Genomic DNA, 25,356 nt, shown 5'->3' on the forward strand with positions numbered 1-25,356 from the left:
CATGACGGTAGCTGTTAATTATTTGAATATGTGGAGTTTAGTTGGCTGAAATGGGAATATTTTATTGAAATATTCATTGGGCTAATGTATTCACATACTAGGAAACTAGTTTGAACCTATGTTAAATTATTTTGAGGGTAGTGTAGCACATGTAGGCTATGTTTTTCAACCTGAGTTTGTTTCTGTGGTATCTTCCTTCCCAAATATATTAAGATGTAAGCCCAGTGAATACAAGTGTTAGCGCTACAGAATGTTATTTTTTTTATATGGTTGAAGGGGGGAAAAAAATCAAAGAAAAAGTTAACCTGATATTGAAATTCTTCACTCTCATTTCTTCGCAGGATTCTTGACCACGAGGAGCACTTTGCGGGAGGAGAGGATGACATCCTTGGGCCCGGGTACACGGAGGACTCCACTGATGTGTACAGCTCCCAGTTTGAAACCATCTTGGATAACACCTCTTTATACTACAGTGCTGAGTCCCTGGAGACATTATACTCAGAGCCCGATAGCTATTTCAGCTTCGAGATGCCCCTCACTCCCATGATACAGCAGCGCATTAAAGAAGGCGGTCAGTTCCTGGAGAGGACGTCAGTGGGGGGACAGCACGACATCCTGAGCGTGTCCTCAGACGGCGGGATCGTGATGGGCTCTTCCAGCGAGATCACCAATGGGCTCAGTGGCGCTGGGGAATCCATCTACACGAAAGGCACCCCGGAGATTGCCTTCTGGGGAAGGTACTAGTCCCATTCTCTATTTTCATGCTGGTGGTTTTTGTATCATTTTCTCTCTGGGAAATCAGAGTATGGAATATATTTGAAAAGCATTTGGCCAGTTTCTATGGATGTAAGTGAATGATGTGAGCAACACATAATTTGGGTTTCAGGGACAGGTAGAGCACCCTTTAGTGGTTTGCCAAATTGGCAAGCTGCGGTCCCTCGTTTATTGGATGACCATGTACACATTGGCCACAGCCCTGAACGTACACCTGTGAGTGAGGAGGAGTAGATGTCAGCTACGATGACGCAGCTTTGGTGGCAGGGCCTGGTGCTGTTAAAGGACACAGATAGGTCTTGGCTTTCGTTCTGACACTGACATTGGTTGATGACTTGGAGCAGATTGTTTGATTCGGCCAGAGGTTCCTTAATTGAAAGCTGAGAGTGTGGGTTTGATGGTCACCAAAGTCCCTTGCAGCCCTTTGCTCTGGAAGGTCCTGTTTTCGGGCAGTCTTCCTGTTCCTGGGATGGCAGGGGAAGGTTGTGGGTGCTGGAGAGAGCACCCAAGACTATACATATTTATTCCCTCTACATTAGGATTTGTCTACCTGGGAGATAAAATGATATTACGTGGGTTCTATGTGTCATACCTGTCATTTAGTGATCCCTGTTTATGGGTTATCTAGCACTTCATTTCCTCTTGCTCATCATCCTCGGGCTGTTTACTTGTCCTTTAACATCTCCATTCGTGAGCAGAGCATGCTAAACTTCCCAAAGATGTTATGGATTTAGTTTTGACATAGTTTTCCTAAATTCAAGTGTGTTAGTGTGTGTTGGTGGAGGTGGCAGGGAGGTTGAATAGGGATAAACTGTTTCAAAGCTCAGTGCTTTTATTAAAAGTCAGTATTCATAGTACAGTTTATCAAGGAACCTCTTTTATGAGCAGTTCATCCTGTATTAAGCATTTTCTGTCACCAGTTTGTTTATGGTCTATAGTTCATTGGATGAGTACATTCAAGACTGGGACATTATAGTATGTAGCTGTGTGTTTCCATGTGAAATGGACCGCGGATGTTGGTTGTCTTCTTGGGTCACAGGTAGATAATGAAAAGATCACAGGTTTCAAAAGCAGAAAACGTTGGTCTGAATTACTTGGGCAAGCCACTTCTCTCTGAAACCTGCTTTATGTATTTGCAAAATAGGGTTAATGATCCCAGTGCTCTGTGTGACTGTGAAATTTAAAGACCTAATTGAGATTAAAGTACCCAGCAGAGCCCTGGTTGGTGTGGCTCAGTTGGTTGAGTGTCATTCCATGCACCAAAAGATTGCCAGTTTGATTCCTGGTCAGGGCACATGCCCGGGTTGCATACTCAGTTCTCAGTGGGGAAGGGGGGTGTGCAGGAGGCGGCTGATCAGTGTTTCTCTCACATCGATGTTTCTCTTTCTCTTACTCTCCCTTCCTTTCTCTCTAAAAAAAAAAAATTCAAAAAATAAATAAAAAAATATTGGAAAAATAAATAAAGTATCCAGCAGAGTACCTGGTACAAAGCAAGAACTTGAGTAAATGTATGACTCAGAACTGGATGCTGATAAGCCCACATTTATACTTCCTATATCTCTGAGATGGTGCTACTGACAATTGTGATAAAATGCTATGTAGCACAGGCGATGCAGAAATGTTCATTGAAATTCCAATCCAACTTTCTGGGGCAAGTGAAAGTTACTTACATTGCAGACCCAAAATAGGTTGGGGAGCTGAGTGTCTTAGGCCAATAGGCTTTGCTATAGAAGCCACAGGGAGGGTAAGTAAATAAAATTCACAGAGTTAGAACAGGAAGGAATTGGGTGAAAGGTGTATCTGAAGTGTGGTCTGCTCCCTTAGAATAGGAAGGCATCATCCTTGTGTCCAGCTTAAGTGCCATCATTAGCAGGGCAGAGTTAGATAGTTAAGGGGACATTGGGTAAGGTTACAGTATTTTAGCACCTCAGATTGAGACAGTGGTGTACTTCAGCCTTCTTGGGATAAGGTTTCAGCTGCGTCATGCGCATTGTTGGACCATGAGATCTTGCCCAAGGATAAGACTGAATGAGAAGCATCTTAGAGATGAGCCAGCCGAACTTCTCACCCAGCTCTGGGCACTTTTCCACATGTATATGTCTCTATTCAGGGTTAGAAAAGATAGGGCAATCTCAATGATCTTAAGAATTTTAAAGAAACTGATAACTTGCATATGTTGTTGTTGTTGTTGTTTTTACCCCCTCTGCCTCTTGGTGCCTTGGAGAAGTTGCAGCACCAGCGGAATTGTAATGTAGGTAGAAGGATTATGACATTTTCCAGTTTGAAGTGGGGCCCTAAATAGCCTTGTTTTATAGTCAAGAATCTGAGCACCAGTTTGGTGGGATGGATTTACCTGGTGATAGATCCTGTACCAGAATTCAAATGGCCTGACTCCTAGACCAGGTACATTCACTATTCTAGCTGCCTGGTCTCATCTTTATCCTTTCCTTTGATCTAATTTCTCTCAATGCCGTTAGGTCTGTAGAGCCAGAAGTCTGAGCTGGTGATTGTAGAGCTACTTTTTGTTGTTGGTGGTGTGTTTTCAGTTGGAGAAAAAATTTACCAAGTTGTTAATAAACATGTCTCCATAAATTTTAAAGTAATCAATGAGCCGGCTTTTAAAAATTCCTTCTGCATTGAAGCATTCTTCTGCAGAGGTAAGGAGGCAGACACAGAGGTATTGAACCTATGAAGGAAATCCAGACTAAAATGCTGACTGCACAGTAGTGAACAGGATTGACTTCCCTTAGCCAAGACTCAGAGCTACAGTGGTAGGATTCAAGGAAAACACATTTTCAGCTGTGTATTAATAAATGTGATATGTACACAAGAAAAATGATAAATAAAACAAGGACACATGCCTGGCATTCCATATCTATTCACCAGCCCCTCCTGTTTTCTTGGTAGTGGACTGGGCAGGGCTGGGGTGGGGGAGGAATCCTGACTGAATTGGATAAAGTAAACTCTGAAGAAGGAGAAAAGGAAAAGGGATGATATCTCCCTGATGATGCTTCTGTGATTCCAGCTAGACATAATCCAAGAAAATTAAGCCCATCCCTGTTGAGGTATTGATTTTAATGTTAGTTGACAGCCAGTAGAAAATATTATAAAATACTTTAGGTAAGTCTCTAAACACAGTTTTATGTCATATGCCTCCCATAGGTTTTATTATTTAGTAAATACATGGTGCTTAATTCTCATAACAAGCTGGGAGAAAGGAACTATTAATGTCTTCATTTTCCAGACAAGGGAACTGAGGCACAGAATAGTTGAGCAACTTTCTCAAAGTCACATGGATAGTAAGGGACATACCCAGGATTTGAACTCAGGCAAATTTTGTTTCAAAACGAAAAGACATTTGTTTGGCATTGCTTATGTATATATTTTTTAACCCTGTTCTGTTTCAGTAAGTGCCATTAGTCGCTGAAAATGATCTCAGTGGTAGTATTTGATTTCTCTTAAACTCAGGAGACACTGTTCTCCATTGCTGCTGCTTTAGAGAAAGGTAGAGTGTTTGGAAAGGTGATGAGGATGTTGTAGCACTTGAGCACATCTGGTTCCCCCTCAGGAAGTACCTTGCGGTCTGGGAGTGAGCCACACTTTGCTGGCTAGAGGGGGATTGTTCTTCCCTTAAGTCACAGAAGGAAATATTCAAATCTGCAGTATTCTCATATCAGGTGAGAAAGGACATGTTTAAAGAGTATGTGTGCTCACTGTTTGTCTTTTAAAGGATCATATGCCTTTGTGATAGCAAATAGATCACTCTTCATAAGGTAAAAACTTCTTTAAGATCCTGGAGTAAATCTAGACAGGAAGAGTTAAATTCTCTCAGGTGCTCGAGTGTTCTGAACACCAAGCTTGAGCCAGGGAACCACACGTCCGCCAGGAAATAGCTCGCCCTGTGAATGTAACACAATATTTTAATGAAGGAGCAAAGAGTATCATCCCCTCCCTTTGTGGTCCAGCTACAGAGCACTCAGGCTGGTGGGTCAGCAGTGCTGTGTGAAGTCCAGTCACATGGCTCCAAAATTAGAAAGGATAATTAGAGACTTACAGTAATACATGTTCCAATGGGTTCCTTTGTGTCTGGGTGCTTCTCCCTTGTCGGCCCATCAGCTGATGACTGCAACTCCCATCAGTAAGTTCTGACCTGGAGACTGTAAGGCACAGATGTTGTCATTGTGACCACTAACAGAGCTGAATATTGTCCATTTCTGTTGAGCTTAGGTTTGGACAGACAGGAAAAGAGAGAGAGCAAATATAGCACTCTGGCAGAAGCTTCTCTTTTGATTCTCTGAGATATATAAAACTTCCTTTTAAACTGATCTTTTTAGTGTAATAGATATATTTTATGTCTCAGCTTCCCGGTTTTTCTCTCGGATATGGCTCAGGATACCGAGGACTCAGGAGACCAGTGCAGCAGAGGAGGTGGATTACATCTGTGTGCCACTGATATGCCTGAGGAGAGTGCTCCGCAGGACGTGGGTCCACTCTGAATTTGGTAGTTGTGGTTTGGTGCCTTCCGCTTGTTTTTTCCCCCTTCTCAAGTGGAACGCTGGCATTTAGAAGGATCCTCTTTCTTCCTCAGCTAGTCTCTCTCTCTAGTGTCTTTCTGCCTAGGAAAAAAGTTCCATGAAACAAGATGAATACAGAAATTTGTTGATGTGTGATTTCAAAAAAATTTTTTCATCCCAAATTTAAAACCTGCAGGCATTTTACCGGCTTGTGTAAATACTAAAATGACATGATCTAGTTAAGCTGGTGCCAGAGGAACAGATTTTGATCTTGTGAAACTGCCTTTGGAGAGCTGGCTGACCATGGAGCTCCCTGCTCCGGGCTCCTGTCATTCAGAGCAGGAGGCTGTCTGCCTCAAGGCTCAGTTCTGGTGGCTGTGGCTCTCCTGATCTTTTCAGTTTTATTCTTTCACATTTTAAAACTTGTTCTGTAGAAAATAGATTCTCATTTTTCTCTTTCTAGCTTCCTGAAGCAGTTGTAATGGTGATGTTTTTGTTTGTTTAACCACAAAGGATTTCTTGCTCGGTGATGGGGGTGGGGGCTCTGCTAGGTTTCAGAGCCAATCATATATCTGGGTTCGAATGCTGCCTCAGTTACTTACTAGTTGTGTGATCTTTAGTAAATTACAATCCAGGAACCTTTCCCAGTGTAACCTATCTGCTATAGGAGGGTGAAGAAGATGAGATTATAATCAAGTGGTAAAAAAAAATCAAGAAGATCAAGTGGCTTAACAAGGCCTGGTACATAGTAGGGGAGAAATAAGTGAAAATGAATAATAATACCAGCAACAATAGCACCTGAGAACAGTCATCTTGTCACTCCACCATATATTCAAGACCCATACCACCCTCTGAGCTGCCAGCACAAACTCTAAGCTAATCTGAATTTCCTGAAGTGTCACTTTTTTCCATAAGAGTACAATGCATTGCAGGAGGGCAGCATAAATACAAACAACAGGAGGTCAAGTCATTCTCTTTACTGGCTGCCTGATTTGGGGTAAGTTGCTTCATTTCAAGGAACTTCTGATTCCTTACTGGGAAAGTGGAGATAAGTTACCACCCAATCTACAGTTTTGTTGTAAGAATTTGCCAAGTTCTGGTTTGTGGATATTCATTGTAAACCTGTCATGAGTTTCACAATAGTCTGAACAACAGGAATATAAGAAAACATAAGAAAAAGCCTGGTGAAGATGAAAAACCAGAAGGATTTGGTGACTGTTTGAACATAGGACATGCAAGCGGAGTCAAAAGGATTGTGAGGTTTCAAGCCTGGATGACATGAAATCAAGTAAGGACCTCAGGAGTCTGAGAGAATAGCAGTTTGCAGGAGAGCACCCTGTAGTGGGCAGTTGAAACAATTAAGTTTGAGGGAAGCGAGAGTCCTTCACCTGCAAATGCTAGTGAGAGTGTGGGATTGCAGCTCAGCTGGAGAGACGTGGGAGTCCCATTTAGAGGTGAGGCTTGCAGCTGTGGGTGCCAGCGAGCTCATGGAGAGTTAGGAGCGGTCTGAGGCCGTACATGCAGGCGCACTTGGGTGTTGCGCATCTCTCCGATTCCCTCTGTGGAGAAAATGTGCTCTCTCTGTTGAGTTTCCTGGCAGCTCTTCTGCACTTGCCTCCCCTCTCTGACAGTGGCTTGGTTGTCATGGAGAACAGTGTGGAAACTAAATGCTCCGGTCATTGCTGTTCTGGTTCCTCTCAGGCAGGCCTGGCCCAGCTCTGGTGGTTTTGGGCTCTTTCTGTTTATTGGGTGGCTCTCGTATAAATTGGGGCTGACATCAGGAAATGTTCCTGAATTGGAAATAGGGTTCCCCAGAAACTTCTAGTTCTGTAGTTTAAGCTTTAAAACAAACACAGTAATGCCCAGGATATTGGTGGGTGTTGGTGTGAAGGGGGCTATGGGTGCTGGTTCAGTGGATGATCTTTTATTAAGGAATATACTAAAAGACCTCAAATGGTAAAGGACATTGGCGCTATATGTTATTATAAGGAGAATCGTAGCTCTAAATAAAAACGGGGCTGGCAGTTAATATTTGAACTGGTGCTACAGCAATCATTTTACTCATATATCAGTGTAATATTTAACTTTCAAAGAAAGCAGTAACATTTCCTCTCAGCAGAGGTCACTTAACACAAGATTTGCAATACTGGATGAGAAAGTTGTCCATTGAGCCATGGTTTGAGGAAGAAAAAAGAAGACCTTCTCTAAATAAATAGTCTTTTGAAGGCATTTTACATAGGAATACTAGTTTATCAAAACCCCAAATGGGTACATTTCCTGTGTTTTAATCTTGCTTTTCTTTTTCTCCTATGGATCTTATATGCTTTCTATAATATTAAATTGGCTCAAGCCCCTAATAGAGCCTTACTATTCAGTACCGGAGTGACCATGGTGCAGGGTAAGTTGAATGTAATCTTTCTCATGAATGCTAATGAGGATTAATATTAAGCTGCATGTAAACCAATGTTAGGTAAATACGTTGACTTCATAATCCCCACACCTCATATGCTACCTCATAAGCCTGTGCCGGAGCCTTGATCCCCAGATATCTGCTGGTCTCCAAATCTGGAATTATTAAAGGAAAGCCCACACACACTAATCTGAAATTTTTAATCTTTCTACTCACAGTCTTATGCCCCAGCAGCCTGGACTGGGAAGCTTGTTAGGAGAGCAAAATCTCAGGCTCCACCCTGACCAACTGAATTGGAATCTGCATTTTTAAGTAGATATCCAGGCGGTTTACATACAGTAAAGTTTGAGAAGCACCGGTGTAGAAACACAGGGGTCCATGGACCAGATCTAACGTAGGAAAGTTCTAGAACAGGGTTCTCGAACTTGACTGCACATTAGAGTTGTGAGGGGAGCTTTTAGAAATTCTGGTTCCCTGAACTTTATCATTGGAGAGTCACCTGTACAGTGATAGCTTTAAACAGGTGAATCTTATATTCAGCCTAGGTTGTCAACCTCTCCTGGAGTTCGTTAGAAACGTGTAAGGGACCTCACCCCTGACTGTTCTCTCAAATGTGTGTTTTAACAAAATCCCAGGTGACTTATAAGCACTTTAAAGTGTGAGACGCACTGGAAACTGTTTAGATGCAGAATACAAAGCTGACAGTTCCTTCCTTCAGTGGAGTAGGCCTGTTACAGGTCTCTGTGCTGGTGGCAGGGAGAAATCTCCTAAGAGGTTTATATACAAGTGAGTTGAGTGGACCTGGTTGTGAGCCTCAGAGTGGTTTCTCGTGTCATCTTTGGTTTGGTGATCATAGGGTGCCTATTCCTACTCTAGAAATATAGGTGTTGATCCATTTTCCTGCTAGGAAACAGTATCGTTTTTCCTAGGGAGGAGTGTGGGTTCTTAAACGTCAGACTGCTTTGGTTCAATTTTTGGTGAATTATCTCTCTAACCCTCAACGTTCTTATCTGGGGAAGGGGATAATAACTGTGATTATTAGTAATAGCACTGCTTGAACTATTCAAAACTTTTCAAAGTCACCTGGTATAAATGGACTGTGGTCAGATTGACTTAGGATGTGGTATATCTGCAATAATAATTCTAAGAGCCTTAGGTTACTTGAAGGTGAGGATATTTAATGATAGTTTTATTGTGGTTATAATTACTCTATTTAGCAGCTCCCCAACACAAGGAAGCTGAGAAGAGTGGTAATATAAAGTCTTTAGTATAGAGAAAATAAGAGACATTGAATAATTATTATTGTGAAACAAAGCCATAAAGGGTCATTATTCACACTCAGCATTCCTTTAACAACTATTTTAGGATCCATTATATGATATTATATACTTAGTCAGGTATGGGCCTGCCTCTTAGGCAGTGAACTACTCAAGTCTTTAGTCTTGAGATTCAGAGACCCGATTACAGGGTCCAGCACATATACTGGACACTCAGTTTTTGTTGAATGAAGAATGTAATTAGCAGCTGTGTTATGCTAGGTACTAGGTGTCTCCCAGGGAGGAGGCAGATAAGATGACTTCACAAATCACTCTGGCGCAGGACCTAGAGAGCCAGACAGTAAGGCTCCCAGGCTGGGGCCACTTAGCATGCTTTTCACAGTGGGCTTTGAAGGAGGAGGGGGGCATGTGTAGAGCTGTGGGGAGCTGGGGCAGGGATGACTTTCCAGATGGAACCAAACTGAGGCAGAAAGAGTAACAGCTGCTTGGGTTGGGGGTTTGAAGTTGGGAGTTGAGGGGATAATGCACCTCTGCCTCCTGTTCTGTTAGTCTGCTGGACTGAACACATGCAGCTATCCTCAAAAAGGTAGCCAGGATGCCGTTGCCACTTTATAGCTTCTGAAACATTGCAGGCATACCAGACGTGCAGAAAACAACAGAGACCCATGTCCTCACCAGCCAGTTTCAGAAATAAAACATGGTGAATCGCAAACTGTGGATGCCTCCCTGGTCCCATTCCTCTCTTCCTTTCCCTAAAGGCACCCATTACCTGTGGGTGTTTGTAAGTGTGCACCCACAAACAATATACAGTATTCTTTCCTATTCTTTTGAACTTCATGTAGATGCTATCGTCTTGTTTCCTTTTGTAACCTGCTTGTTTTTGCTCAGTATTTCAAACTCATTGATTCATAAACCCCAATTTATGAATTGCTGTATAGACTTCATTACATGAATATATGCTATAACTTTCCTATTGATGAACATTTTGACTGTCTTGTATTTTTGTTATCTCAAATGGCATGGCATGGCATAGCCATGAGTATTGTAATTCGTGGCATCTTGTGCACACATGGGAGGGTTTCTGTAGGCTAGGTATATATTTAGGAATAAAATTACTAGACTGTAAGTTATCATTTTCTGGGTGAATCAAGACATTGTTGAAAGGGCATATTACATTTTCTTTGAGAGTATGTAATTTTATCTACAGCTGTCTATAACGTAATTTTTAGTTATTTTATCTCCTGATCCTTATAATTCCCATATCCCAACAAAAATAGCAGGAGCCCAAAGAAAATGCCTGGGAAAGAAAATGAAGTGAAACCAGCTCCTTTCCCTGTCAGGGCACTGGTGCGGCCTCTGTTATCCATTAGTGAGGTCTGGTGGCTGTCCTGTGGATCAGGTCGCCCAGCTCCCAGATTCTCAGATGGGCTGTGGCAGTTGCTGCCTGTCTGACAGCTGGGAGTGTTGCCCACTTCTGGTTGTCTGACACAGGATGTGAACAACAGGACACATGACTATTTTCACATCAACAATAGCAGAAAGACAGGCACAAAACTGCAAGTTGGAAAACAAATCACATATAAGATTAAGTGTGAATCTAACACAGCTGAACTGTCTATCATTAATGAATTAGATCAATTTTGTTGCCTATTTCAGTCATTTCTCTAGGGCCAGGAATGTGTGTTGCTCTAGGAAACTATGGTTCTTAAAAATAGTACTTCAAAAGCCTTAGTGCTATAAAAGAAAATGCAGAGTTGACTTTCTTTTTTTAATGGTGTTGGACACCCTTGTCTTTTTCCCATAAGCAGCAACCACTCCCCATAAACTAAGCCGGTTGAACTTTCTCCCTGTTGTCAGCCTGCTGCCTGGCTTCCAAAGAGTTAAGCTGGAGGTTTGTGAGGTCATGTGTGACCTCACTGGGTCTGGACTTTTGAAGCAGGGCTCTTGGAGGGAAGCTGCCTGTTGAGAGGGGAGGCTGGGCAGAGGGGGAAGGACTTCAACTTTTCCAAGTTCTTGCCCCTCAGCCCCTGAGGGGTATAGTGGCATTCTGGGAGCATGTCACTGTGGAGTCCGTGTGCAGCCGTGTGCACGCACCACAGAAGCAGCTGTGGAAGTCCATTAAAAGGGCCCTTGCAGACAATGAAGGCTTGCTGAGCAGTTGGACCGGGAGAATGCTCTTTGTATCTGTGACAAAATTATGGGCAGACTGTTTGCCGATGGAGGTAACTGGAATTCCGCTTGTTTTCTTTGTTTGGTCCTAGGCCCTGCTGGATAATATATACGATGGTAGTTATAGAAAATGCCTTAATGTTAAGCTGTTTTATTTCAAACGAAAAACATTGTAAGGAAGTCTTAGAAACTTAGGAGAATGATCATTCTTAGAGGTTGTTTGCTAAATAAGGTGACAGAAATGAGAAGCGTGTATTTGTTAGGGGTTTCTGATGTTTAGTCCAGATGAGACGTCTCCCAGCATAGACTTGTGGTGGGACGTAGCCTGGGGCTCTGAGACTGTGCGCTTTCAGATACCTTTTGTGAAACTGGAACTTCATTCAGGCGTTGGAAGGTCACCAATTTGAGCTGGTCATTCAGTGGGGTCCATTCTGCCTAGGGCACAAGGCTGCCATTCTTATTTTGGTGTATCACTGCTCTAAAGGGACTGTGTTGTTGGGATAGAACATGATTTGTCTTAGAATTCGGCATTTGGTTTGAAACTTCAAAGGCTAGCCAGTCATCTAAAGAAAAAAGTCATAGGGGTTGTTGATGTTGGTGTGTTTTTTCTGGAGTTGTGGGACTATCAGCCGCACGGCTTATCTCTGGGAAGGTCTCTCTCTGTGTTCATGTTCAGCAGGGATAGACAAGTGCAGGGTGTAACGTCAGTGCTGGTAAAGAGGAGCTCCGGCCAAGTGCACTGACATTACCTCCACTCCTTTTTTTTTGTTAATCCTCACCCAAGAATATTTGCTTCTCTTGATTTTTAGAAAGAGTGGAAGGGAGGGGGAGAGACACACAGAGAGAAACATCAATTTGAGAGGGATACATCGATTGGTTGCCTCCTGCACGCGTCCTGGTGGGCGACTGACCAGGGCTAGGGATCAAGCTTGCAACCGAGGTACGTTTCCTTGGCTAGAATCGAAGCCCAGACCCTTCAATCTGCAGGCCGATGCTGTAACCACTGAGAAACCGGCTAGGGCTATGTCCATTCTTGAGATGCTTAGGGATAAAGGATTTGTGAAAACCCCAGAGCCTGTGAGAACCCCAGTGCTTGAACATACAGGCTAGTCAGCTGATCATAGCAGGTGTGTTTGTGGGTATGTATTGGTAAGTTGGTATTTTTTGCCTTGGTTACAGATTTTTAAGTTCATAATTTTAAGGTCATATTTCCAATATTTTATTTTTTAAAATCTTTATTGTTGAAAGTATTACTTATGTCCCCCTTTTCCTCCCATTGACCTCTTATAGCCCATCCCCAACCCCAGCCCCAGGCCTTCACCATCCTAATTGTCTGTGTCCATGGGTTATGCATATATGCATACAAGTTCTTTGGTTGATCTCTTCCCGCCTATTTCCAGTATTTTATATCATTTGTCTTACGTGTCCCATCAGTATAAAGTTTTTACCTCTTTCTAAGTGGATATTTTGTAGCTTTAATAATAAAGGACAAAGAGAGTGCTTGAAAAAAAGGATGTGAAACATATTTTGTGAGAGGCATAACGCATAGTGGTTATGAGCCTGGACCTGGCATTATAGGCCCATTGGTTTAAGTCAGGGGTGGGCAAACTTTTTGACTCGAGGGCCACAATGGGTTCTTAAACTGGACCGGAGGGCCGGAACAAAAGCATGGATGGAGTGTTTGTGTGAACTAATATAAATTCAAAGTAAACATCATTACATAAAAGGGTACGGTCTTTTTTTTTTTTAGTTTTATTCATTTCAAACGGGCCGTAGTTTGCCCACGCTGGTTTAAGTTCACCTCTACTTCTTACTGTTGACCTCTATTAAGTTACTTAATTACTCTTGATTGGTTTCTTCACATGTAAAGTAAAGATGCTAATATGAGGGGTCTGTGGTGTGAGGATTAACCAAGGTGCAATGTATGGAAAGCATTAAGCAAAATTTCTCCTGCATTAATAAAAGCTCGATTAATATTAATAAACCTTGGCTGCTATTATGTTTAAATTGTTCTTTCTAATTAATGTGAGGCACCTGAGGAGGAGTTAGAGTTGTGGCTATGCTGTAAGCATGTGGCAGGGTTCCAGGTGGCACCTTTATAGTGCCTTGTACCCCACAGGGGGCCCCTCTTCCTAGCCATCGGTCACCTCTTGAACGGTCACCTCTTGAACGTAGCCTTTGGTGGCAAGGAGGGCTGGGAGGGAAAAGTGGGTCAGTTAGTGCAAATCCATCAACACTTAGTGGGAACATCATTAGGCTCCTGTCCTGCCCTGTCAATAATGTGTTGGTTTCATCATCTTTGAATATGGAGAATGGCATTGCAACACTTGTAGCTCATCGGTGGCATGTGACCCATGCTGGGAGTAAGAGTGACATGGTTGTCAGGACCTGCTGTTCTTCCGCGATCTTCCCATCTACCGGCGCTGAGTGCCCTCTGCCTCGCAGCGGTGGCTGCTCTTGGAGGGTTATCTGTGTTTCTAGGGCGGCCCTTTCTATCTCTGTGTTCCAGGAGTTAGTAGCTGTGCTAACTAACTGCTTAGCTTCTATTTCCTGGACTGTAACTTGTGGACAGCATCTTTTCCCCATGGTTATTGAGCAGGTAAAATATGTGAAAATGCCTGGCACAGAGTAAGTACTAAAACTTTTTGCTTTTCCAAAAATTGTTCCATTTCTTCTGTTGCTGTGAAGGTAATCTGTAAGTCTTTCCTCGTTTTGTTTTATACAAGTTTCATGTCTGATCAGTGCTTCTAAAGCTTTTAATTTACACAATTTGCCTGTGTTATTAGTGGACTCCATCCAGTGTCAGTTTCTCGGTTTGCCTCCATGACTTCCCAGTACAGTCTATAATCCTTACAGCTTTTAAATTTAATTTGAAGTATGAAAGGAGTATGTGCCAATGGTAAAAATTCAAATAGGAGTTTGTTTGGTGTCACTTTCTAGAAGGAATCTGCTGGTGGTTTCCAGTGTATCTGTGCGAGGCGAGGTCTGGGCAGCTCATTGGGAACCAATTGGAAACTACCTTCCTGGTGCAGAAGGACAGATTGGCATGGAGAGAGCTGTCCCTGTCGCCAGCTCCCATGCAGCTCGGTCCCTCTCCAATTCCACAGCACAGTGTGTGGAAGGTTCGGGAGCTCCCTTGAAGGGATCTGCCTGCACAGCTGGGTGTGTCACCAAGAGCCCAATGTGCTTTACCGGTTGGTTCAGCTCTAGCCACACTGTTTGGTTCATGTGATCAGGCCAGAGCCTTGCAGGAGTGTGAGGCACAGGGCTTCTCTCAGACTGTTGGGCTGAACCTGCTAGAAAAACACTCAGTCCTGGAGTTCTGGGGAGGCAGAGCCTGGCTTGGGTTCCAGCAAGGATTTTAGTCATTGTTTCACTGGCCTGAGGGTGTGGTTCAGTCAGCCTGGTCTGCTGTTGTGTTTGGCTTTTGGTCACTAATAACACTGGGCGGAGGAGGTGTAGAAGGAGGTGCACTGAATAGGGAGTTGGAAGATGTGGGTTCAACTTCCAGCCTTGCTGTTTACCAGCTGTGAGCCTGCACAAGGCTTCTTCAGGCCTCAGTTTCTTTACTTTGAAAACGGGACCATTGTGAGGGTGAAATAAAATGAATAAACAAAAAACCAAACTCATCAACAGCAGAATGGGGAAGGGGTGGAGGGAGTCAAAAAGAGGATCAAATACAAGGTGACCGAAGGGGAATAACGGACTTTGGGTGGTGAGCATATAATAGAGTATAAAGCTGTTATATTATAAAGTTGTACACCTGCAGTTTATAATTTATATGTTTTTTTTACCAATGTTACCCCAATAAATTTAATAATAAAGTATATAATGTACATGAAAGTGTTAAATAGACTGCAAAGTTCTCTATGGGTTTTTAAAAAAATATATTTTATTGATTTTTTACAGAGAGGAAGGAAGAGGGATAGAGAGTTAGAAACATCGATGAGAGAGAAACATCGATCAGCTGCCTCCTGCACAACCCCTACTGGGGATGTGCCTGCAACCAAGGTACATGCCCTTGACCAGAATCGAACCTGGGACCCTTCAGTCTGCAGGCCGACGCTCTATCCAAACTGAGCCAAACTGGTCAGGGCTATGGGTTTTTAAAATTAGTTTTTCTTAAAGAACTGGCTCATTCCTCTGAGCTGGTTTAGGTAGATTGAAATATTTGTGCTTTGGAGGTGGAGGAGGAACAGTGTAGCTGCCTGATGTTTGGTGTCTTTGGACTTTATCCCATCTCTTCACAAAGGTCATTTGGCCCCTCTGCTCTTGAGGGCCCCGGCATGCCTACAGCCTGTATTTGAAGGGAGGAGAGCAATATAATTTCTGTGCTCAGAATGTTCTCCACTCCCTTTTGTTGATTCAGCTGGTCCTTTATTGAGGCTCTGCTTTTCAGCAGAGGAAGCACTGAGACTGAAGCCCTGTGCCTCCCCCATTTACCAGCTCTGCTGCTGATTGTGAGACCTGGGATCCCTCAGTTTCCTCATCTGTACAACAAAGGGGTTGGACTAAAAGGCCTTTTGCATGTTGGGTGGAGATGATGACTGTCTTTCTTTTTCTGTCTTCCCTCTATCTTGCTATATCCATCATCTTATTGACCAGTTTCTCCTTCCCCCTTTTAAACAACTTAGGACAGTTATCTTCATAAAATAAGACGAGTGAGTAATGAGGCTCAACATCCAATCAAGGGCACTGTGTTGACTTCTGAGACTTAAATGTAATGAAAACCTTTTAAGGGTGACAGGGTGTCAGGGTGAGTATCAAATTGTCCTGCCTATAACCTCCTGACTTTGACATTGCCTTGTTTTATAGTCATCCATGACTCATCATTCTCTGATCAGGGCTTCACGTCTCAGCTCTGTTATGGGAGCTGTGAGTACCTGAAAGGGGAAAGAAAGGATGGCATGGCAGCTGGTCTCTGAAATGGAGATGCCATCCTGAGAAGAAATGGAGAAGGAATATTCTTTTAGCCAAGACTGTAATCCCTTCAGGACAGGGGCGGAGGCCTTTGCCAGGCTGTGTGGGAGACGTTTGCTGTGCTGTGGTTTGGTTCTCAGTGCTAGTCATCCATCCTGGTTTCTCAAGTTCTTTATCTAAATCTTGTTGAATGGAGGAGCACATCTATCTTGAGTGGACATTTTCCTCAGCCTTTCCCAGGTGACTTCACTTCTAGGTGACAGAATGATAGGGAAACATTTGTATTTCTTCCATATTTGCTGCTAAAAGATAAACAAAAATACAGTTAAAAACTATCTCTGCAGCCTGCAAATCAGAAGGCTCAGGACTGGCCTAAATTGTGGGAGACAGTGTCTGGCTCCTAGAACTTGTGTGTAGTGAGGACCTTGGGGGACTCATCAGCTGGGCCAGCTGTTAAAGACCCAAGGAAGATGTCCTTCTCATTGAAACAGTTCACCTAAAGAATTTGCAGGACTCAAAGGCAATGGTTGGCAAGAGGAATGCAGATTTTGTGTGATTGACTGTATAGCCCAAGTGTATGACTATGTGTTGTAGGAGTTATCTTAGTTGTAGACTCTTCCAATAGCAATGTAAGTGAAGATTCTTACTAATTCCAAAGGGCCAGGTCTCAGATATTTATTTACCTTGCATAAACTTTGAATCAAGTACATCAACACCTATTAAAATGCCAGGTATATTCAGGATTGGAGGTGGGGATATGGCTGACTGGTTTAGAAGGTAATGAAGAGTAAACCTAAGGAGTAAAATGACTGCATTTTCTGGCATCCTGACTTTGGAAGCTGGTATTCCCATCCTTGGCTATGACTTTGAATTCACAATGGAAATCGCATAGCTGTGCATTTTCTGCAGCTTAAAAATGAGGGGACGAGCCCTGGCCGGTTTGGCTTAGTGGATGGAACGTCGGCCCTTGGACTGAAGGGTCCCAGGTTCGATTCCGGTCAGGGGCATGTACCTTGGTTGCGGGCACATCCCCAGTCGGGGGTGTGCAGGAGGCGGCTGATCGATGTTTCTCTCTCATTGATGTTTCTAACTCTCTGTCCCTCTCCCTTCCTCTCTGTAAAAAATTAATAAAATATATTAAAAAAAAATGAGGGGACGAAAAGTATCTACGTGAAACACAGCCACAGAATGTCAGTTGCCACATTTAATGTAATAGTAAACTGCCTAATCGGCAGGGCTCACTTTCTATGTGGGGTCCTGGTAAAGTTACTGGTCATTCTGCCCCCCCCCCGCCCCCCCAGTTGATAAGCAATATGGATTTCACAACCCAATTCTTTGAGAGTAACTTATTTAAAAAGAGAGAGAGAGAGAGAGAGAGAGAGAGAGAAGAACATTTTTTAACAGAGTATTTTACTGGGAAATTTAGGTTGAACAAAACAGGTACCCACCACTGCACTCACACACAAAAGGCTATTTCCAGAAACATGGCGAGATGAGAAAGAACTCAGTCAGTAAAGCGTTTGAAATGTCAATGCTGCTCCATTCTGCTTCTCAGTTCCATGCCGCTTCACTTGGCTGCCTGAATGGGAGACGGCCATCTCCTGAGTCGGCAGCATCTCTTCCTGTGGCACCCAGGTCTTCTTGGGAGGTCTCAGGGCCCCACACCATGAGGCCAGTGCTGGCAGGAGCCTGAGAGATCCATTGCTGAAGCCAGGCTGCAGGCCAAGGGTGGAGTTGCCCCACCCAGTGTGTGTTAACTATCAAAATCCACCCATGGTTGGCTAGTGTAGAAGTAATATTTATCTTTTGTTGCACTCAGTTCTATGGAAATATATCTGAAGACAGCAGTCTGCTGGAACTGCACACCAACTTGGCTAAAAATGGAATTAGATGGGCCTAAAAGAACTTGTAGAGAAATTGTCATTAAAGGAAGTAACAGGATCTAGGGGTTCTCCCCTCCTCCCCCCTTAAAAGAAGCTCTTCTTTTTGTGCTCTGAAGCCGTTCTTTCCATTTAGTTTCTTGATGCACGTTTTCTCCCTTCCTGCTCGTCTCCCCCTGCCTTTTCTGCCCCATCTTCAGAGTTATTCAGGTTGTGATGGATCTTTTCCTTTCCCGGAATATTTAATCGTGCTCACCGCCCCCCCCCCCCCCCCCCCCCATTGTTTCTCCAGTCCACGTTTTGTCTTTCGAAGCCTCAATAGCCACTGATGGACCGGGACTAGAAGTCATGATGTTGTTGTAGCCATTGCACATCTCAGGCCAGTGTGACGCTGATGAGCCCAGCGTGCCTCCAGAGCCTCCTGCAGGAGGTGGATGTCTGCAGTAGTTCAGGGTCAGCTGGTGAGACGAGGGTCTCGCAGGAAGAGCGTGATGGTGGGAGTTGGGAGTCTGGGGCTCTGGCTCCAGTTGTCTATATCTAAATTTTTAGCCTCTCTCTGCAGCCTTCATTCACTCATCTGGAAATGAGATTAGATTAAATAACTTGCAACATATAATTCCAATTCCAGAAATCCATTACTTGACTCTGTGAAATCATACTCATTCTGGCTCCTTAGATTAGAGCTTTGTGACCATTTAGGATCTTCTATACAAGAACAACTTGAAAACCAGAGAGGAGCCTGCCCAGGATAAGATGGAGAGCAAGCGCAAGGAGGGAGCAGTTCCATTCTTGGGCTGTCTTTCTTGGTCTGCTTACACAGCTTCAGTCTTTGTATTGTTCTCCCATGGAAGCAGACTGCACTGGTTACCCTTCCGCAGAGTTGACCAATAAGAAATATTTATATTGAAACCCCAAATGCACCTCTTCTAGGAAGGTGAGCTCAGAGACAGTAGGAGCTTATAATTCTCTTCGTGGCTGAAGAAAGTGACTGACGGTTGCATCTTCTCCATCCCTTTTCAGAGGCTCCTTGTTTCTCACTTCAAAGCAGAAGTGGGAGCCACAGCAGCTGAAATGAAACCAGGACGTAGGAGGTGAAAGTCCATGTGATTCCCACTTGACTCGGAGCTGTCCAGTGTAAGGATATTGTAGGCCCTGTGCACAGGAGAACACTTCTCTCCCTTTGGAGTGGAAGAAGTGTGGAGTTGGCAGTCTGGGGTGTATTACAATAACACCTTGAAACTGGGCATATTGCTGACCAAATTCTGAGCTGATCTTATCTTTATTTATTTTTATAATTTTTTTGGTTAATCCCGAGGATATTTTTCCATTGATTTTTAGGGAGCCTGGGAGGAAGAGGGAAAGACAGAAAGAAACATCAATGTGAGAGAAACACATCCATTGGTTGCCTCCTGCACAAGCCCAAACAGGACCCAGGCCGGGAGAAGCCTGCAACTAAGGTACACACCCTTGACCAGAATCAAACCCAGGACCCTTTGGTCCGCAGGCTGATGCTCTATCCACTGAGCCAAATCGTCTAGGGCTGATCTTAGCTTTAAAATGTGGGAGTTGGGCTAGGCAATATTTAAATTGTTTTCCAGGACCAACACCCCACGGACCTGTGATTTTCCTCTTTGTTTGCAAAGACCATGAGAGAGGAGAATCAGTGAGGGAAGAGGAGGGATCAGAGCAGCCGGTACTGCTGATGCCTGCTAGAGCCTGTAGTGTCTTTGAAGGCAGAGGCTGTCTTCTAATTTTTGTGCAGCCCAAGTCCAGGTTACCTTTGAACATCTTAAAATTGGTTGTTCCTGTGATCAGTGTACTGATTTTGGCATTTGTTTATCAAGGCGCCAGCAGTCTAAGGCACAACCTCCCACAAACTTCAGTGGCTGAATTTTTCCCGTGGTGGCGGCAGAACTTTTGAACTGGCTACACCTTCACCAGGAGAATGTCTCCCTCCTGGGAGAAGTGGAAACTTTTCTATCCATCTCCCTCTTTCTGTTTCTTTGGATTTTGTCTCTTCAGTATAAGCCTCAAGGATGTCCGTGGTCCCCCAGCCTAATAGCCTGTGTGAAATGTCTGTTGGCATTCGGGTTGGAGGACCTGATGGTGCTTTTGAACCTTGAGGTGAGGATTGGCAGGGACCATCAGCCACTCTCCAGGGAATTATTCATCTTTGCTATCTTGATAACAGTGCCAGTTAGAACATTGGTATTCTCATTGATAAGGCTGAGCACACACATTGAATGGCTTATTGAGAATACTTTCTGGTCAGGAGGGGGTCTGAAAATCTCTTTTTCTTTCCTTGCTTCTTTCAGTAGCACAGGGCGACTTTACAGTTGGTAAATTGCCTTGAGTTTAAGATACACCCTGTCTCAGAGAAGGATACCACTTTACTGGGGCTGGAGAAGACTTTGTTTAGGCTCATCCCACTGACTTACATGAAGGATATAAATTCAGTGTTGGCTGTTATACTTGCATTTGGTTATCTGTGCTGTCAACAGGGATATAAAAAGGATTTCATCTCTATATGCTTATTTTACTGACAGTAGTTTCCGTATTGACTTCTTAGACTCAGAGGTAGTCTGAGTTATTTGAATTTCTCTCTTCTGCCATATCATGATTACTGTAGTTATAGGATCTGGGAAACCTCACCTGTGGGCAGCAGGGAGGGGAGGAGAGAGGCAGAGGGCTCAGACTGCCCCACCTGTTGTGTGATTGGGCATGGGTGGGCTAGATCCAAGAACTCTCAGTTTGAACTACCCGTCTCCTAAAACCCTGTCCTGTTCCTCTGGGCATGATGATTGGAGAGAGAGTTGCCACTCTGCTATGTCACTAACTCTGGGGCCACAAACAGGACTAGTCAATGAGGTGGTGCAGCTGCCAAATGTCCTGGAGATTGCATGGCTCCTCGGCTCACTGCTGCTGTGGTAGCCTCTCTGTCCCAGTCCTCTCAAGGCAGTATCTGTACAGATGTGGCCAAGCTTCTGGGAGTGATATAATCTCACATTAGAGTGGTAGTAGTAAAATATGCTGTTTACTTCTGAGGAAATATTCTAACTTACTAAATGTCATATTTTTATCTCATGATTTTTCCCACTTGAGAACAAACTTAACCTCAAGTTAAAACTGTATTCTATTTAAATAACAAGATTTAAAAAAATCTAGGCCAGTTTGTGAACTCATATGACACACTGCGAGCCATGGCTGTACACTCCTAGATTTGAATGCAAAGCTTTTCCCACCGATTTAGAATGAACTGGTCATTGTAACCAGTTTTGTGTGGAACAGTTGTTTCTCATCCCAACCCTGGAATGATGTCATTTTCTTTATACCCAACGTAAATGCTATGCAGACTAGATGGTTCTGGAATTTGACTGCTGTTTTTCTCTTGATTAAAATCTTGTGTTGCAAAAGAGCCCTGCTAGTGAACAGTATCCTTATAAGTTATTGTTTTTGTGCTTCTAACTTTTCTGGTAATCTCATTTTTCCATGAAAAGGCAGCCCATCCTTTTTAAGGTGGAGTTGGGGTTGTGGTTGAAATTGCAAATATTTTGTGTGTCCTATTTTGATTTCCTAGCTTCAGAGTGTCTTTTTAGTGGAAGTGATTCAATCTCAGTGTGGTTTGGGTTCAAGGGTACAGAACAGTCAGAACTATAAATATGGTTGAAGGAAGGAGGATCGTTATTATATTTAGCCAAGAAAAAGTATACTTTAAGTTGTTTACATATAAGGCCTTGAATTAAAGAGAGGGAAATGTGTTATCCCTTAGGAGTCATTAATAGCATTTTCAAGTTTCTGATGGAAGATATATGTGTCTACCTCAAATTACTTATATGTGCATGAAAAAGAAGAAGGGAGAGAGCAACTTGTAGAGAATTCCACCCTCTTTAGAGTTATCAGGGGACTGAAGGGGGAACTTTCTATGATATCTTCATTTTTAAAGAATGATTATCAAAACTGTTCTAGTTTATTCCTGGGAAAATAGAGCTCTTAGATAATTATGGATAATTGGCATGATGTAGAGGTTATTAATGCATGTCTTCCCATAATCATGTTAAAATTTGTAATCAGATCACACTGATTGCTGGGCCTCTTCTGGGACCAGAACTCTGTGCAATGGGTAGGACTGTGTATAGGATTAGGAACCTGGTTCTTTACCAGGGGATTTGTCTTTATAGCCCAAACTGGCCATTTCCTGATAGTATTACCGTGGGCAAAAATCCTCCCTTCTTTCCTTCTGAAATGGTCCCAGTAACATCTACTTCCCAGAGGTGTTGCCAGCATCAGTTGAGATGATGCTTATGAAATGCTAACACAGTGCCTCGAACTAGTAAGTGCACAGGGAATGTCAGCTGTTGTCACTGTCTTTGTTGCCATCATCATTGTTACCAGGGAGTTTCATATACTTGAATCTGCTATTTCACCACACATTTCTGTTCTTTCCATTGAGCATAAAGCTCAGATTAGCATCAAGGGACAGTATTACACACTTCTTTTTCTACTTCTCTATTCTCTGTACCTTTTTTGGTGCCCTCCGGACATTGCTAGATGGGGACTGAAGTTGTATCTGAAAGCTATTATTAGAATAGCAGAAAGAACTACACACCCAGGACACAGAGTTCTTTGTAGGTACCTTTCCAGGGAGAAGGAAGTCCCATGCCTCTCTTACTACTTTATTGCACAAAGTGGGGGTGGGGGGAGAGAAATTCCAATAATGCAGACCTCGTGCTGATATTTTTAGCTATGGTGATTCTGATTCCTCATTCTGGCTGGTCTATCTGTAACAACTCTCAGGAATGGGTCCCTATGGTCCTTCTGATGGTTCTATTTTATTTTTTATTAACAACCACAGCAGAGACACAGTCTTCTAGAGTGGTGCACTGTGAGTGGAAAAAATAACATGGAAATCAACTATCTCCTTACAAAAGTGAGAGAGTAGGAAAATGTGTGGGTCTCTGCTCAAGAAAAATCCACGCCTGGTCCACATGTTCTGGCAAAAGGGAACGTCAGGGGAAGTTCCTTTCTTTCTGTGCCTGAACAGGGTGCCAGGCTTGCTGTAGTCAGAGCACTCATTCTCTGATACCTATTTATGTCTAAAGCCTTGGCTGAAGAGCTCTCACTGATTGAATATTAGTAAAACCATGCAATATTTGTGAGATCTAACTCACCTTAGAACTAAACCAAACGTCCAGATTGCTGTAAAGGAGAACCAAAAGAGTTTGTTTCCACTTAAGCCCCTGGTGGGAGCATTTTTATGTCAAAACTGAACTACCTCTAAGCAGTCCCTGCACCTTAGAGGGTCATAAAGGGCCGGTACCCTTTGGAGCCGTGTGGTCTTGAGCGGGTTTGGGTTTATGGGAATTCACAGTGATGCTTCAGAGTCGCTGTGGTTTGGTCCAAGGAGCTCTGGTTGTGGGCTAACTGCTGGTTGGTGTGGTCCTCGGTCAGCAGACTCAAGTCTCCTTGTGTGTCCAGCAGTAGGCTCTGGCTACTTCCCTTCCCGGGATTCTAAGACATTTGATGAAATACCTGCTAAAATGGGAGGATGGGGGAGTCCATCTAATTGCTACCTTTCTTCTCCTATGGCTAGTAGCTGTGGCTTTTTGTTTGTTTGTTTGTTTGTTTATTTATTTATTTATTTATTTATTTATTAGTATCTCTACCTTCTCTATGCCTCCATTGGTCTTGAGTATTCTGCTTACAAATAGAGTAAGTTCTCATTGAACAAAGGGAGAGACCAGATACCCTTTATTAGTTTATGCTTTTAAATTCATTCTGTTATCCTCACATCCTGAGGCATATGGGGTGTCTCTCTCGGTGGTGTGGGTCAGTATGGAAGCCGCTTCCTACCCTGCTCCTTCGGAGACTTCCTGAGAGTGGTTCAGTCCTGTTAGCAACAGACAAGAGTTTCTTGAAAACCTCAAATAATTTTTGCTGTCTTCACCATAGTTGAGTCACCCAGGATGACTGGTTAATACCAGCTGGCTGGGTGCAACCCAGAAAAGCCCACCCACACACCAGCACCCTTCCTCTTCGAACAATGCTTGCACTTCCTCTCGCCATTTCCACATGGGATCCGGGGAGCCCTTTCTCTGCAGGAAAGTAAGTGCGATTCCTCTGTGCTAGTGGGTTTTAAAACGTGTGTGTGTGTGTGTGTGTGTGTGTGTGTGTGTGTGTGTGTGTGTATGTGTGTTTAATTAGACCAACATTTTAAAAATAAAGTATTACGAAGAACTCACTTTTGTCAGATGGTTGGAAGTGGAGTTGCTTTGTCAGAAGCCTGAGTGGAGCGATACTGAGCTCTACTCTGGGCATCCCTGACGCCCCCATGGCGCTGCTTCAGTGAGTTGTCCTCACTAAGGATACATGACATATCTCTCTCTCTTTTTCCGTGCGCATACGAGCATACCTAGACACAGGTACACACATTAGCAAACCGTGGGACAGTCTACTGAGCCATCCGATTAGTGTGGATACCACTGAACTGCCTTAGGCATGAGTTGTCACTGCTGGTCGGGTTCACCAGGCAGTTTAGGTTGTAAACTTGATTTTTTTCCAACAGAAATCAGGAGACTTCTTTTGCTTTCTATTCTCTACTTAGGTTTTTGTTTTAGTACTGTTAAAATAGCAAAGAGTATTTTAATAACCTAAACAAGCATAGGACAATGTTATAGAATTTTAGAAGAGAATTCACCTTGTCCCCCTACACACACAGGCACAGGAGTTATGCAGATAAATAAATATACTGAGGCCAAGGAAGTGAGGTGTAACTTGTTTCAAGTCTTACAGTTGATAAAATTGAAACAATAATTCAACTCTCTCGCCCTAACTGGTTTGGCTCAGTGGATAGAGCGTCGGCCTGCGGACTGAAAGGTCCCAGGTTCGATTCTGGTCAAGGGCATGTACCTTGGTTGCGGGCACATCCCCAGTAGGAGGAGGTGTGCAGGGAGGAGCTGATCGATGTTTCTCTCTCATCGATGTTTCTAACTCTCTATCCCTCTCTTCCTCTCTGTAAAAAATCAATAAAATATGTTAAAAAAATAATTCAACTCTCTTGACTTTCTTAGACATCCTGCTGTTCCAGAATGTCTTTGTCATGTCTGCCCACTATCTGTGATCTGCCACACCACACTGGCACCACAGACCTCTCCCAGGGAGGTGGATAAGCAGTATTCACAGTGTGGTGTCTGAAGGCTTTCTAGGGACACATCCCAGCTCTGCCATACTGCTTCCTCATGCCTCAATTTTCCCATCTGTAAAGTGGACATACTGTATGAAGATTAAATGTGCTAATGTCCGTAAAAGTCTCAGAACAGTGCCTGGAACATTGAAAGTGCTTAATGTATATTAACCCTCATTTTTGTCTGAATACTGTGAATCGCAGTGGAGAGAAGTGAAGTGGAGTCCTTTAT

General features: G+C 43.4%; 1 protein-coding gene across 1 annotated transcript in view; it reads left to right on the top strand.

The window, feature by feature from the left end:
• The window catches only part of PSD3 (pleckstrin and Sec7 domain containing 3), a 418,120-nt gene that overhangs the window by 162,122 nt on the left and 230,642 nt on the right, over positions 1-25,356 (top strand). The window contains exon 4 of the mRNA XM_014536830.1: positions 342-737. Within this exon, the coding sequence (XP_014392316.1) occupies positions 342-737 (396 nt within the window). The remainder of the gene's footprint in view (positions 1-341; positions 738-25,356) is intronic.

This window comes from Myotis brandtii, unplaced genomic scaffold (assembly GCF_000412655.1).
Source record: "Myotis brandtii unplaced genomic scaffold, ASM41265v1 scaffold103, whole genome shotgun sequence".
NCBI classification, from domain to species: domain Eukaryota; kingdom Metazoa; phylum Chordata; class Mammalia; order Chiroptera; family Vespertilionidae; genus Myotis; species Myotis brandtii.